Source organism: Camelus ferus, chromosome 25 (assembly GCF_009834535.1).
Source record: "Camelus ferus isolate YT-003-E chromosome 25, BCGSAC_Cfer_1.0, whole genome shotgun sequence".
NCBI lineage: Eukaryota > Metazoa > Chordata > Mammalia > Artiodactyla > Camelidae > Camelus > Camelus ferus.
The window spans coordinates 4,263,416-4,277,903 of record NC_045720.1 but is presented as its reverse complement, the minus strand read 5'-3'; the positions used below and the strand labels follow the sequence as shown (position 1 = coordinate 4,277,903).

Here is a 14,488-nt window from a genome sequence, read left to right as displayed (position 1 = left end):
CTCTCTCTCTCTCTCCCGGAAACACATACATTGAAACAAAAGTTTCAAAAACGCTTCTCACTATTACTACCTATCGTATCTGATCCTATTTCATTTAAAACGTGCTGCTCCAAATCCACTCAGACGATTTCACAGTCCACTAAGTGGCTGTGACCTATTGTTTGAGCAACACGTGTGCCTGAACAAGATGGGTCCTGGCGGGCGAGTCTCACTTGCCCACCCTGATGCGGGAGGAGGGCTCCGCCTCCCAGCACGCAGGAGGCCCTCCCCGCAGCACCTCTCCCCCGCTCTGCGCCAGATGAGCACGCCATGCCCAGGCCCAGCGGCCAGCCTGCCAGAGAGCCCGCGCGCTGTCTCAGTCTGAGGTGGGACGCTCTCCCCAGCGCTCTGTATCTGTCTGTCCCTTAGTAAGTATCTCAATCTGAAATAAAACCTCCCTCTCTGCTCCACAGGTCCTAGTGACCCGGTTAAAGGTTTCCCTCCTCCTCCTAACTAGCCTCCCTGCTATCCTGGTGTATGCCTTCTATTACAGGTTAATGTCTACTATGAATTGAGTAGTAACAAGTTTATCTGATCTCTGAATCGACACCATGCAGCAAAAATTATCATCTCCTGTTATCGGCAGGGCTCAGAGCTCCGCTCAGATGTCTTCTTAGGGAGCCCGTCTCTGACAACTCTGTGAAATAACACCTCTGTACCTGCCACACTGTTACATCGCTCTACAGCATATACTACATTTGACATGTCCTATATACTTATCTACCTATACGTATGCTTTCAGCTACTAAAGCATGAGCCCTGCGAGACGGGCAATTTGTCTGTTTTGCTCACTGCTGGATATCCAATATCCAAAATGGTGTCTGGCACATAATCAACACAAAACAGCTATTTGTAGACATTCCTTCAAATCTCCCTTTTACATCTAAGAACAAGCTGTGAGAGGTTCAGTCACTAGTTTGATGTCACGAGTCTTCTGTTACAGGAGCAAGGTTTCAAAGCACGGATATGAGATTTGAAATCCAAGGTCTTTCCACCATAGTCACTTGTCAATTTTTTTTCAAGGCATCCATTACAATCATCACTGCACAAAGTCTGAACTCTTCATCCTAGTCCACAAGGTCCCACGCAGGCCCCCTACCTACCTCGCTGCCCACCCCCCCTTCTCCTACTTGCTCCTTCCATTCTAGTTACACTTGCTCCTTGACGCTTTCAAAGACTCTGTGCTCCCATGTAAGAACCTCTACAGCAGCCTCTCCCTCTGACTAAACAGTCTCCCACGTCAGGGTATGGCTTGTTGTAACCCCAGCCTCTGCTCAGATGCCACATCCTCAGAAAGATGTTCTTTCATCGCTTTGGCTAAAACACTCTTTACCCCACACCCCGTGCTGTGTTGGAGCCAGTTCATACTGGCTTCCAAGAACCAACTGTATACACCTCCCCCCAATCCACGTTCAGTGGTAACATACCAGGAGCTCACCCCTGACCCTGGTGGGAGCACGGACACACGGGAATCGGCAAACACCACAGACCAGAGTTTTTGTTTGTCTGTTTTTCTTTTCTGAGAACTACTTGCAAACATTTATGACGATGCTGGCCACACTCCTGCTCCTCATTTTCCTTGCCTTGACTTATTTGTCTTTACTTATCACTGTCTGAAATGCTGTAAGGTACTTCTTGGCCTGTTTCTGCACTAGAATCAGTGACCCATGAGGACAGCATCTTTACTCTGCTCCCTGCTGGGTCCCCAGCGTCCGTGTGTACAATAAACACCTGTGCAAGTCAGCATCCTCACCTAACATTGTCTGAGCAGAGTCTGTGGCTCGCACAGGGCGGGCCAAGTGCGTGGAGGTTCTCCTTCGGTCCTCACACTATTATCCTGCTCATTTTAAGAAAACAAAGACTGGGTGAGCTTAAGGGAGAAAATAAATAAAAAGAAAACGAACTTTCTCAAGGATCGGCTGCAAATCAGTGGAAGAGCAGGATTTTGAAGCCAGGTCTGAGGAATATGTATCACCTGGACTTTGTACAAGCTGTTGCCTTCCAGGACACTACCTGCCTGTATGGCTGTCACCTCCATGTGTGTCCACACTCCTCAGGACACAGCCAGGGCCGGGGAGTCTAAGGTTTGCCTATTATTGTGATGACCCAGGAAGCGAATTTCTTGCAGTAGCCCTGATGTGCAGGACTTTGCTCAGGGGCCCTCAAAGTGAGTTTATATTTGTCAAGTTAACTCTTCCAATTTTAGTTTTAGAAAATACATTGTTGGTCCCAGCAGGGGGCTGGACTGAATGAATGAACGCATGAGTGAGTGAAAGACTCTAGATTTCTAGAAAAGCCATTTTAAGGTGCAGGTAACTTTTCCTTGGTGCCCCTCTCCATTGCAGAGTCCATGAGGCCAACTTTAAATGTTGCTGCACTTTCCAAAGAGAATGAAGAGTGGGGAGAAAGTAAGGTTATAAAGATGAGGGTGGAAAGATCTTCAGGTCTGTCTCAAGTGATGGATGAATTTCAAGGGTTTGTCCTGCTGGACTGACTGTGGGATTTCAAACATATTCCATCCACATTTATTTCAGAGGTAAACATACTCTTTAGAACAAAAAGAAACCCTCAGACGTGTGTCACCAAGACCAAACATCTTGGAGGAAGCACTTGCTTCTGTCCCCCAGGGAAAGCCGCGATGGGAGACAATGATCTCATCTTTTGTCAGCCCGCTGACTCTCCTAAGTGTGTTTTTCCGGTGGAAGTCAAACTTAGATATCCATCCATCCTCCTAATTAGGTAGTTCAATCTTAATTCTTATGCTAAATGCATTTCATAACTACTGCAAAGTCTCAGGTGAATTCTGGGCTTTTTTTTTTCTGACATAGCTTGTGGCCACACCACCTGCTTCTAATTCACCTTGCAAAGAAGACTCAGCATAGATGTCTTCAGGGACCTCGGAAGGCTTGATTCTGTCCATAGAGCCATAATGATGCTCAACAAGAACAATAAAAATCTCTGGCTATTGACCTCCTCTGCCACCTGCCAGCTCTGCAATTTGTCTAACTCTTCTACCTTCAGAGAAGATGCACCTGGATGTGCAGAGGTGGGCAGACTTCTCTCCTTCAAGGTCAGACATGAAGGGAAGAAGTAACTTTGAACAAGAATGTCCTTGGTGCTCACTTTCGGGGTGTGATGGGGACATGCGAGAGGTTACTTACAGGTTTTCCTGAAAGGTCAGGACTGCAAATTTTTGGTGCTCCATATAAAAGAAGGCCTCGGAAAACCTTCGGACCTAAGGAGTAAAATGGCATTAGCAATTTATCTCATGGGTGGGTGTTGCCTTGACTTTCGTAAAACGAAATTGAGGTCCGAGGAGGGATGTGACATACATTAATAGGAAGAGAGCCCAGTGCCTAGAGGCTGGCTCTGAAACAGCAGCCTTTCTACCCCTCCACAGCTGCCCTCGCTCATCTCTAGCTCTTAGCACAAACTTGATTTACGGACACAATTTCATGCACGTTTACGCGTCCGTTCTTGCACTGCTTTCCGTTGTTTTTATATTTAGGTCTTATTTCCTCCACTAGAATGTAAGACACTTGAAAATAGAGACCATAAATAAATGCAGATGAAACGGAATTTGCAAAGCCAGTCCTGTAAGCACGTCCCCTAAGCACTCTGTAGGCTCAGCTATTTGCTCCTCTCGCAGTAAATGCGAAGACCGGCGTCTCTTATGATGCATGAATACCCGCCTCCCCACCACGCACACTCAAGCGATGGCCAAGTGCACTCACAACAATGGACTGCATTTGAAAACACTTCTTCAAAACACTTTCAAAGCACCTGGCATAGCCCTTGAGATTGGCTTGCTGTCACCTGGGAGCCAAGGCAGGAATTTTATGAATGCAGGTTTGAGAGCCTAAGGGAGTTCACAGGAGAGCCAGGACTAGCGCTCAGGTCGGTCCCCATTTTTTTTCTGCCCAATGAACCAACGGTTGTACAGCTTCCTCGGGAGATGACTGGCACGTGCTTAGAGAACTGAAACCATTTGACACCTTACCCTCAAGGTGTGATGCTCCTGCGTGAGGTAAGTGGTCACTTGGGAGTGTAGCGTCACCGTGTCTAGGAACTGGGTCCACAGAGCCATCAGGTGGGAGGCCAGCCAGGCGAGATCCTTACTTATCTGCTCAGCTATCTTCTCTGGATTACTCAGCATCTGGGGAGGCAAAACGGTGGTGGTGAAGGACCTCTGCTCCGTGAAGCCACGGCAGTCTTCCTCCTGAAGTCTTGACTGGGCTTCTCAGCTTTCAAAGGATCCCTCTGCCTTCTCTGGACTCTCCTCTATATCCCGGTATGTCGTGAGCTCAGTACTCTGCAGGCGTGACCGTGACACCGGCCACCTGTTAATACCCACTACTTGGCAGGCAGAACACCAGGCTTTTTAACAGATGCCCTTTCCTATGGAACCCCTACAGTTAACCTCTGGTAACCATCATTGTTGTAACCATCATTTTACACCAAAATAAAATGAGAAAGGATTAAATAGCACACCCCTGGTCACACAAAGCCATAAGACTGTCCAACCGCAAAGCCGGAGCGCCATGCTGCCTGCATGCAGTAGGTGCTGTAAACCATCTCCCAAGAAGCGGTGAAGCTGCACCCTCGCAGCACCTGCCCAGCGAGGTGCTTTCCACTCGGCCGTGCTCAGCAGTACCGTCAGCACCTTCCCCCCGTCATTCCAAATTTTTTAAGGAGGATCCCAGATTGCCTTAAGTAAAGCCTGAAGGGCCCAGCCCACAGAGGGCCTGGAGCCTTCCGGGGAACCCCTCAGTTTACAACGAGGAGAGCCACCTACTCGGGACAACTCTAATTCTGGAGGGGTGAGAAGAGAGAGCGTGCCTCCGAGGTCAGCCCGAGAACCAGCGGGCAAAGCCCAGCAAGGAGTCCGAGCCTTCACCATTTTTCAACAAGAATTTAAAGTGCATCTCCCAGGCCCCAGGCTCCTGTTTAGAGTAAATGGATCACACAGATGAATAAGAGCCTGTCTCTGCCTGCAGAGAGCCGTGTTCAGGGGAGGGTACCCCTCAGCGGAAGGTGGGTTAACAATTAAGACTGCAGCCAATACTTCAGAACAAGTTTAAATTTAGTATAATCTATAAAAACATCCAAAACTATGCTGCACACCTGGAACTAACATAACATTGGCTGTCAACTATACTTCACTGAAAACATGTTTAGACTATCCCTACCCCTAAGATACGTTTAAAAATAAGAACACGGGATAAAAACGAGTGGTGGGGAGCTGTCTGTCTCGGATGCAGCCGAGACACACAACCATAGCCACTTCAAACATTCCTTCTTTGCTTCGTGTCCCCACTTCTTCATCTGCAAAACGAGTACGCAAAGCAAATAACTGTTTATTGGATGTCATAATGTGCTGGGAGATTAAGTTCAAAGCCTAGCTTGAAACACTGAAAGCTCCCTTTGCTACTCTTGGATTAAAGGCTAGAATAAGGCATGCTGGGTGAAGTATCTAAGAGTGAGACAAGCAGATGCAAAGAAATTCGACACCCAGCAAGACTCTTTAATTGTTGGTTATTGCTGCTTTGTAATGAACGGCCAGCTTCCGGATACAAGGTATCATTCAACTGCAGCATCCCTAAGCTGCTTCCTAAAAGAGAAAAGATCCATCCCTGATGACTTCGCAAGCTACAAACCTCCCAAGTGAGAGGATGACACTTCCTTTCTTCTGACGGAAGCATCATTTCCATCCCTGGCTCTGTTGGGAGGCAGGGAACAAACAGGGAACATCCACTCCTGGTTCAGCCCCATATGCATGGCCCGAAGTATTTAGAGGCAGAAAAGGAAGGATTGGGTTGGGGAAAGTGGGGGACGTGGTCAGCCACTGGAAAAGCCTCCATGCTGGAGAGTGAGGCTTTTAGATGGAGTATCATTGGCTTACATTTATTCTCCAACTAGTTACCCTTATGCTGAGTTCCTGCATCAGCCCCTAAGTTCCTTGCCTTCCCTCTGGCTACCTCCTCTCTGGCCCGGTGCACACCCATTGCTCCGGCCTCACCAACCTGCTTGAACACACAGCTCTTTCCAAGCACCAGGCTGCACATTCTCCTTGGAACGCCTTCTCCTCACATCCTCCAATCTCCTTTCTCCCTCCCTTCACCATTCGGACATGCCTGCTTTCCAGCAGGCAACTGTTTAAGGAGCCAGCGCAGTCCCTTTGTTTCTGATGATTTTTGAGGGGGAACATCTACTGTGCTCCACGTGTAAGAGGAGCCTCCCCCTCCTTGAAGTCAACTTGACCTTGCTCCCACTGCTCTCTGGGCCCCGCTCACCAGAGGCTGCCCTCCTCTGCCTTCACTCGGAGCTTCAGCCTCCTTGACGTTCTCGGTGCCTGCACCGCGGCTGTCGGACGCTGGGAGCTCTTGGTTGACTACAGCGGGGACCGCGACAGTGAGCGGCCCTCAGTAACTGGGCCTCCCTTCCTGAGCTTCTCACCCCATCGCCCACAGCCCTGTCCCCTCCACTCCGGCAGAACCGGCCAGCACAGCGTGAGCTGTGAGCTCAGCCACCAGAGAGGGAAGGAAAAGCCGCTCATTAAATGTGTCTTTCGGAGAATTATTTTTTCTCCCGAGTTGATTACACAAATGGTTCCAGATAAGATTAAGGAAGCTTCTAATTAAGCCACAAGAGGACTTCCCTACTCTCACGGATGCCTGGGCCTGTTCAGTTAACAGGTGACGGGTATGGAAGGGTTGTCTGGGGAGTCGAGGAGAGGCCCTTCACGCTAACAAGGAGGCAATTTGGACCCAACGCCATTTCAGGTGAAGCTGCCTGAAAAATGTGCAGCCGTGGACATTATCACTCCTCCCACGCCTTTCAGCTGGGTCTAGCCCTGCTCCTCTGCACACTCACTCCCCACTCACCCCCCTTTGCTCTGTTTTCTGATGTCTGTTATGTGTGTGCAGCATGCTGAGCTCTGGAGAGCCAAAGATAAATACGTCCAGTCCTGGAAGGGGCAGGTGGTCACAGTGACAGCTCTTTACATCAGTAAAGTTGTATCTATGATGTACTAAGAAAGATAGGTCCTGAGTGCTGTACAATGGTCATGGAAGGCTTCCTGGAGGAGGTGACACCTGCATTGCGTCTTCAAGTAACCAGGTGTCAGGTTGAGAAAAGCCTGCCGCACATCCCCTGAACTAGCCGTGTTCTCTCAGCATGGTCCTCAGTCCTGGCTGCACACGGAATCACCGGGAGACCACAAAGTGTCTGGGCCCATCTCTGAGGGTAGGACCCCAGCATAAGGATTTTTCAAATGTTTCCCAAGTGATCTGAGTGTGCAGTCAGGGCTGCGTATCCCTTCCGGATCACAGCCCCTGCCATGCACCTGTCATCCCCTTTGTCTGGAATCACACCCACACAAGGGCCCTGCTGTGTCCGCTCCTGTTTCAGATCTCAGCTCAGCGCTGCTCACCGCGGCGGCTGTTTCTGATCACACAAGAGGGTGTCTAATAATAGCGGTGGCAAGGATGACACCGAGCCTTGCTAGGTGCTGGGCTAAGTGCTTTACAGGAATGCATCTGCTTAGTCCTCGTACCAATCCTGTAAGTAGACACTGTTATCACCACCCCCATCTGATGGCTAGGGTGACCACGGCACCAGGAGGCTAAGTGACATGACCGAGGTTACAGACATAGTCACCACGTGGGAGCCAGTGCCTGGACCCAGGAAGTCCAGCTCCCGGACCCACCACACGCTCTAGGCTGCGTGAATCCCACCACCCGCCGCGTAGACCGGCATGGCGGCTCCTACCCCACAGCATGCCACGTGTCTGTCCAACCCTCCAACTGACGCAGAAGCCTTGCAAGCTCCCGGCTGTAGCCAGAGGCTCTGGCTTGGGACGCAGACCTTCTTCATCGGCCGTTTTCCCTCCGGATGCTCAGGGCCTCTTATCCGGCAGTGTCCCGGAACAACTCTACAAGCCCATCTACTCACACGACTCAGGACCAAGGGTGACATGGAAGAAAGAAACTAAGTCTTTCCGGTGGGGGGGGGGGGGGTAGGGGCTCAAAACAGTCCCAGCTGTGTGTCGCCCTCTAGAATCTGTGCTGAAAAGCCACAGTGCCGCGGACCGTGGCGGGCCAGGCAGGAGGAGATCGCCGCGACCACGGGGGGCAGTCACCATCTAAAGCTGTAGTTTCCTCTGCTGGGAAAGCCTGTGTCCTCAGAATCAAAACAAGAATTTGGTGCGAGAGCCCCCGGACCAGTGGGCTCCTCCTCTTAAACCACCTCCAAAGGTGTTTTCAGGCTTAGATGAAATAATTCAAAAACCCCCTGGAAAGGGGACTGATTGCCTAAAACCCACTAAGTAAACAAAAGAAGCAAAGCCCCAGCTGCCCGATCAGGAGTCATTCACTGACGCCTAATAAGTAATTTGTAATATTTCCTTCTCGGAGGATGCAACTCAAGGAAAGACCATAGGGTAACCTGGGATCTCCTGAAAGTGTATGGTGACAGCCAGGAAATACTCTTGTGTGTGGAAGAAAGCCTTACCCTGCTGAATTTCAAAAGAAACTCGGCAGCTGCTTCCTGGTAGATACTCAGCATGTTTCGAACCCGCCTGCTGGACTGAAGCATGTGGCTGAGTTCTATTAGGGCCTTTCCCACCCTTCCTGGAGGGCACGACTCATCCCTTTTCTCATCAGGCTGCACAGGAGGGCTCCCTATCCTCAGCTCCAACTCACCTTTCCAGCCCAGCCCCCTGCAACCGGCCTCAGGTGCCCACTCCACCCTCCTGGGCCCCGGGCACCCACAGTGCTTCTGTCAGGGAGACTCCTGCCCTGTCATTCCACGGCTGCCCCCTCCCTGCCTCACTCCTTCCTGGCTGACTTCACACAGAGCCTGCTGCACCCCCTCCTGGGCTCCCCCAGTCCCCTCGACTTACGCTTGCTGGTCCAGCACCGACACTATGGACAACGCCTGCCTTAGGCGTGAACAAGTCTATTTAACACCAGGCTGTTCGTCCTGGGACGGTCTCTGCCATCTGTGCAATCCCAACAAACAGCAGAGAAGCTGGCACACAGTAGGTGCTTAAGAAACATTTGTAACAGTTGCATGGAGTTAAAGGTGCATACGAATTGCTCCATGCACTCTATGTTTTCAAACCGTCTTAAATCACTTGTAACAGTTTCCATGGCCCCATCCGTCCTTGAGACGGATGCACTTGTGTCCATGTGCACGGTTGGCCAATAGGTGGCAATGTCCTCCCTCTAAACACTCTGGGCTGTGAACGTGCCTTTTAGGGGGTGCCCGGGAGGAAGCTTTGTTTCTTTCGCCCCCAGCAGCGAACCAGCCTTTTATCAAACCCCAGAGCGGGCTGATGCACACCCCACTCCACCTCTCCCTCCGTCACCCAGCTGCATCCCTGCGCAGTCAGCGAATTTGGTGGCTTTGTATGCACCCTGAGGCAACTCAAAACCAGGGGCTGTTACCCTGCAGTGTGGGGCCCAGTGCCAAAGGAGGCAGTAATCTACATTCCCAGAACTTACTCATAACTGGAAGTTTGTACTTTCAGCCACTTTACCCGTTTCTCCCACCCCCACCCATCCCCCCAGCAACCACCAATCTGGTCTCTGTTTCTAGGAGCTTTTTTTTTTTTTAGATTCCACACATAAGTGAGATAATACAGTATCTGTTTTTCTCGGAATGGCTTATTTCACTTAGCATAATGCCTTCAAGGTTCATCCATGTTGTCACAAATGACAAGATCCCCCCCCCTGTTTAGGGCCGTATAGTATCCCACTGTATACACACACACCATGCTTTCTTTATGGATTTGGAAAGACACTCAGGTTTCCATGTCTTGGCTATTGTAGATAATGCTGCAATGAACGTGGGCGTGCAGATACCCCTTCCAGCCCGGGACTTCGTTTCCTTCCAGTAAATACCCAGAAGCAGCACTGCTGGATCATATGGTAGTTGTATTTTTAATTTTTCGGAGGGCTCTCCATACTGTTTTCCATAGTGGCTGCACCAATTCACATGCCCACCACCAGTGCACAGAGTCCCCTTCTCTCCACATCCTCACCAACACCTGTCCCTTGTCTTTCATGAGAGTCATTCTAACAGGTGTGAGGTGATATCTCACCACGGCTTTGATTCATCTGGGGAGCTTTTAATGAAAATTCAAATACCTGAGCTCCACGACAATATACTGTTTCAACCCTTTGAGATGGGACCCAGGAGAGGTGCACCTCTGAGATCCAAATGTGTCTCTACTGAGAGATCAGGGCTGAGAAATACTGGCTTAACAGACAGAAGTAACAGTTTGCAGTGAGGCAGTCTGTTGAGTCCGGCCCATAGCACTGATTAGCTGCGCCACCAACCCTGAGTTCCACACTCCTTCCATCTGTACCTGCCTCTCTCTATGCGAGGGTTACAGTGCTCGTCCAGACCATCCAGCAGCACGGGATGTGAAAGCGATCCAGAGCTTGTAAGCAGCAACAGCGTGCACTGGCCACGGACGTATTAAGCACATATTCTCAACACATGCTTGTTGAACTTTTGGCAAAGGCACACTCCTATTTACAACATCATCCCTGTCATGGAAGCTAGCCTCCTGCCATCTGGGAGCCGCCTGAGCACAGGTGCGAGGTTTCTGTCACCCTCTGTGACAAACACGTAGCCAGTCCTCAATAAATGTTTGTTAAATGATGGGTAATGGACAAGTAAAAAGTGTGAATTTCAGGGAAACCAAGACCTGTTAGCTTGTTTGTTTTTTTCAAAATAGCTAGCTCAGGGCTAGGCACACAAAAGGTGTCTAACAGACACGATGATTTAGGGTAACGGGATGGAAGAGTATTTCTTCAGTTTAACAACTAACGTGAGGTTACAAGCTGTGTCTTTTCCTCTCTGATTTCTATACCAAGCAAGCAACCCTGTTCACCCCAGTGTAACGACTGCCATTCAGAAGCAAGAAGTCAGTTCCCTAATTACCTGCAGCTCTGAGCACAGCTGGGAGAGGGTTTCTTCAACAGCAAGTGACTCTAGGAAGGAAAAAGAAAAACACAAGTAAATGGACCCGCGCGGAAATGCAGCAGCTGCTAATGGAATGAAAGAAGCATAGATTCCAAGCTGGCAGTGAAGTTCCAGGGAAAAAAATGCAGCTCCCGTGAACCCTCCTTCTCTCGGTTCTGTCTAAACAGTCATGTTTATAAAGAGGGTGGCCCTGATTTGCAGCCACGTGACTTTGCACTGGATGAAGGTCAGCACTGTCCCAGAGATGCATTTCTGAGAAAGAGACCATCCCACATGCACATTGTGGGGTCCGATGCGATTCCACGTCCTGTCGTGCTTTTGCAGGTGTGTGAGCACACACGTCCACGTGGCACACCTGGGACGTGGCTGTCTGTCTCCTTCCTGCAGGTGGATGCTCAGAAGTCCAGGGAAGTGCAGTGGCAGAGCCAAGCCTACTGCCCAGCGCCACCGACCCTCATATTGATCATCTCAACCATTCACGCTGGCAAAGGGAGCCTGCAACCTGGCCGTCTTCTCAGCAGACACTGGGTGGACTCTGGCCCTTCATGGTTTCGCATTTGCCGTTTTGCCTGTGTTAGACCTCTCCCCTAGTTCCATGACACTGTGGCCAGGCCTTGCACGGGGCCACAGCCTGGGCTTTAATTAAAGAATTGTTGCCAAGGTGAGAGCAGCAAACCTTGAGCTCAGTATGGTCCTCAGGGATGAGCACACACTGCCCGCCCCGCAGCTGTCCCCAGGCCTGCGAGCCCCACCAGCTACAGTGGACTTTCGTCACTGACCATGCCCTTGATATCCGACCCAATGCCCGGCACATAGTAGCTGCTCAATAAAAACAGGGTGAGTGAGTGAAGGAACAAATACATTCAGCTCCTTTGGGTAAAACAAAAAAAATGCTGAAGCAAGAAGCCAGCTGTTACTGCACAGTCTCCAGTTTTCCTCTGAGCTAAGCTGGCCCTGATCTGTGCATGTCTCCACTGAGTGCACAAAACTGACCTGGAAAAGTTTCAACTTCAAGATCCCGTGATTCAAAGAGCAGGGCCTGACTTGTCTAGGGCATCAGAGCTGAGTCAGCCGCTAGGACGGCAGCAGAAGTTGAAGCCACAACAGGGCTGCGCCTACTGACCCACCCGACACGCCACGCGCTGTGTGTGAGGGAGCTGGGGCACCTGCTCCCAAAGACCCTGAGCCTCGCGGGGAAGAGAAACATGAGAATAAATGACTACGTGGCATGTTCAGTGTAAGTAACAGACAACGCACGAGGCCGCCAGCACTTGCCGAAGCCACGATTATCTCCGCAGGCAAGGTCGCAGGTGCAGGGAGGGAAGGTACCCAGGCGAGGCTGCTATGACCCCTGAATACCAGGCCGAGGGCCAGGCCTCTGTTCTGGGGCAAAGGGCCTCATTAAATGAGTGCGACACGATCGAAACCCTGACCCCACCCCTGTCCCAGGCATCACTGAAGGACCTCTGTGTTCCTGTCTTGTCCTGCCTCACATCGCCATGTGACCCTGCGCAGTCCATTCACCTCTCCGCGCTTCCGTTCCACCATCTGTCGATCAGGAGGGACCCAGGCCCGATGATCAAGACGCCCAAGTCCAGTGACGTACAGGAAGCAACTCATCCCCAGGAAACCAAGTACGATGACCACTAAGAGCTCCCGAGAATCATCCAGATTGAAAACTACGTACGTCCGCATCTCTTAGGACTGTTTTATACTCTTGTAAGCTGCAATCCCACAACCACAGCCTAATGAAGGAAAGGCGATGGACACATTTCCCTTAGAAAGCAGCTTAAGGCTATGGACCAACAGCGCCAGGTGGGCGGTAGGTGTTTGGTTAATGCTCGATGGATGAATGAACGAGTAAAAACACCTGACGTGAGGCGCCGTGTCGTTTCCTTCTGCAGCCGCACGTCCACGTTTTCCTCCTGTTGGAACGATGGAGACAGAAGACCAAAAAACCTGCCAGGAACGGGGCTTGCTGTGACATGTACAAAAGCATGGCAGCTCTTCTTGAGCCCCAGTCCGAAAGCGGAAGGTCAGCGGCTGGGTGAGTCCCCCCGTGCCCGGCCCCTTACCCAGCTCCATGTGTGGCAGCTCCGGGACGTCCCTCATGATGGTCAGGAAGTAGGCGCGGAGCCCCCGGTAGGCGTGCAAGAGCAGGAAGCACAGCTCCCGGTGCCACTTGTAGGCGTGCTGCATGCAGTGCTCCGAGGGCACGTAGAAGCTCCCCTGTGTGCAGAGACAGAAACAAAAGCTCAGGGCTGCCACATGTGGCCCGGCCCTGAGGACAGCTGGGAAGGGGTTCAAGGTTCCAATAAAAGAGAGAAGTTGAATCTCTTTCTTATCCCTCTGTATGGGAAAACCACTGCAATTGGCCAAGCCTCTGTCTTATCCTGTCAAAATTAAAATAATATTAACAGTAGTAACAATGAGGACAATGATGATGAAGATAATTAAGATGGTGATGATGATGATGATGGTGGTGATGAAGATGAAGGTGAGGATGGTGGTGATGGTGATGATGATGGTGGTGGTGATGAAGACGGCTCTGACCTCACAGGTTTGGGACAACTGAACATCACCTACTTACAAGCCTCTTTCTCCTGCCACTATAAGAAGAGGCCATGGGACAGACAGAGGTGGGCTGCTTTTCACAGAGAAATGAATTTAGGAAGACTCTTGTATTGGTGGATGGATAGTGCTGAGAAGGAGAAAAACGCTTTGCTGTAAAATAGGACTCATGCTGTGAGCTTAAACAATCAATATTGGAAGTGCATTTGTAAGAGGCTGTGAATGTGAAGGTGCAGTGTCACTGCATTCTGTTTGTAGCTGTAGGACACGTTACACCAGCAGAATTACACAGATGTAATTTGTCTGATGAGGAGGAGATGCCTAAGTCCACACTTTACTTGGAGACTCAGACATGATGGAGTAGGAGGGCCAGGGCAGTCATGACTTTCTTGCGAGCCCAATAGAGAAGGATGTCTTGGGGTGAATTTCAGGAAGGATTTGTTTAAAGAGCAAAAAAAGGACCCTCACAGGGATAGACTTGGGCAGAAAAAGGGAGTTACTGAGCAGCAAGCTGGAGAAACCCTGGATGCAGGAATCAATTGCTCATGTGGCTGTGACAGGAGGGAGCGAATGTCCCTTCACAATCTCGTGCTTCCGGGCCTGTCCTGCAGAAGAAACTCCAGGTGGCATGTTGGTGTCACTCCATCCTCTTGGCGTCTGTGAATTGACCTGTGGAGCTGCTGATGTGGCAGCCTCCTGCCTCGTTCATTTCCTTTCTCATCCCTTGCTGACACCTAAGAGGACTGAGCTGGTCCAGTGGAGCAGGATGGGTCTGATAGGGGTCAGCCGTCATCTGAATGTCATCAGGGCTCCTAGCGTGCCAGGAAGGAAGGCGATGATGGGTGTAACATATACACATGAATCACTGCATTGTGATGACTGG

The 14,488-nt window shown here is 50.6% G+C and overlaps 1 protein-coding gene and 1 long non-coding RNA gene across 2 annotated transcripts in view; one reads left to right on the top strand and one right to left on the bottom strand.

The window, feature by feature from the left end:
• FAM135B (family with sequence similarity 135 member B) overlaps window positions 1-14,488 on the bottom strand; it is a 234,627-nt gene that overhangs the window by 23,144 nt on the left and 196,995 nt on the right. The window contains exons 8-11 of the mRNA XM_032467566.1: window positions 13,110-13,263; window positions 10,993-11,042; window positions 4,040-4,195; window positions 3,201-3,274 (exon numbers count right to left, since the gene is read on the bottom strand). Of these exons, the coding sequence (XP_032323457.1) occupies window positions 3,201-3,274; window positions 4,040-4,195; window positions 10,993-11,042; window positions 13,110-13,263 (434 nt within the window). The remainder of the gene's footprint in view (window positions 1-3,200; window positions 3,275-4,039; window positions 4,196-10,992; window positions 11,043-13,109; window positions 13,264-14,488) is intronic.
• LOC116659737 lies at window positions 903-11,745 on the top strand. The gene is made up of 3 exons (XR_004315071.1): window positions 903-1,220; window positions 4,870-4,874; window positions 11,734-11,745. It is a non-coding gene; the product is annotated as an uncharacterized LOC116659737 (long non-coding RNA).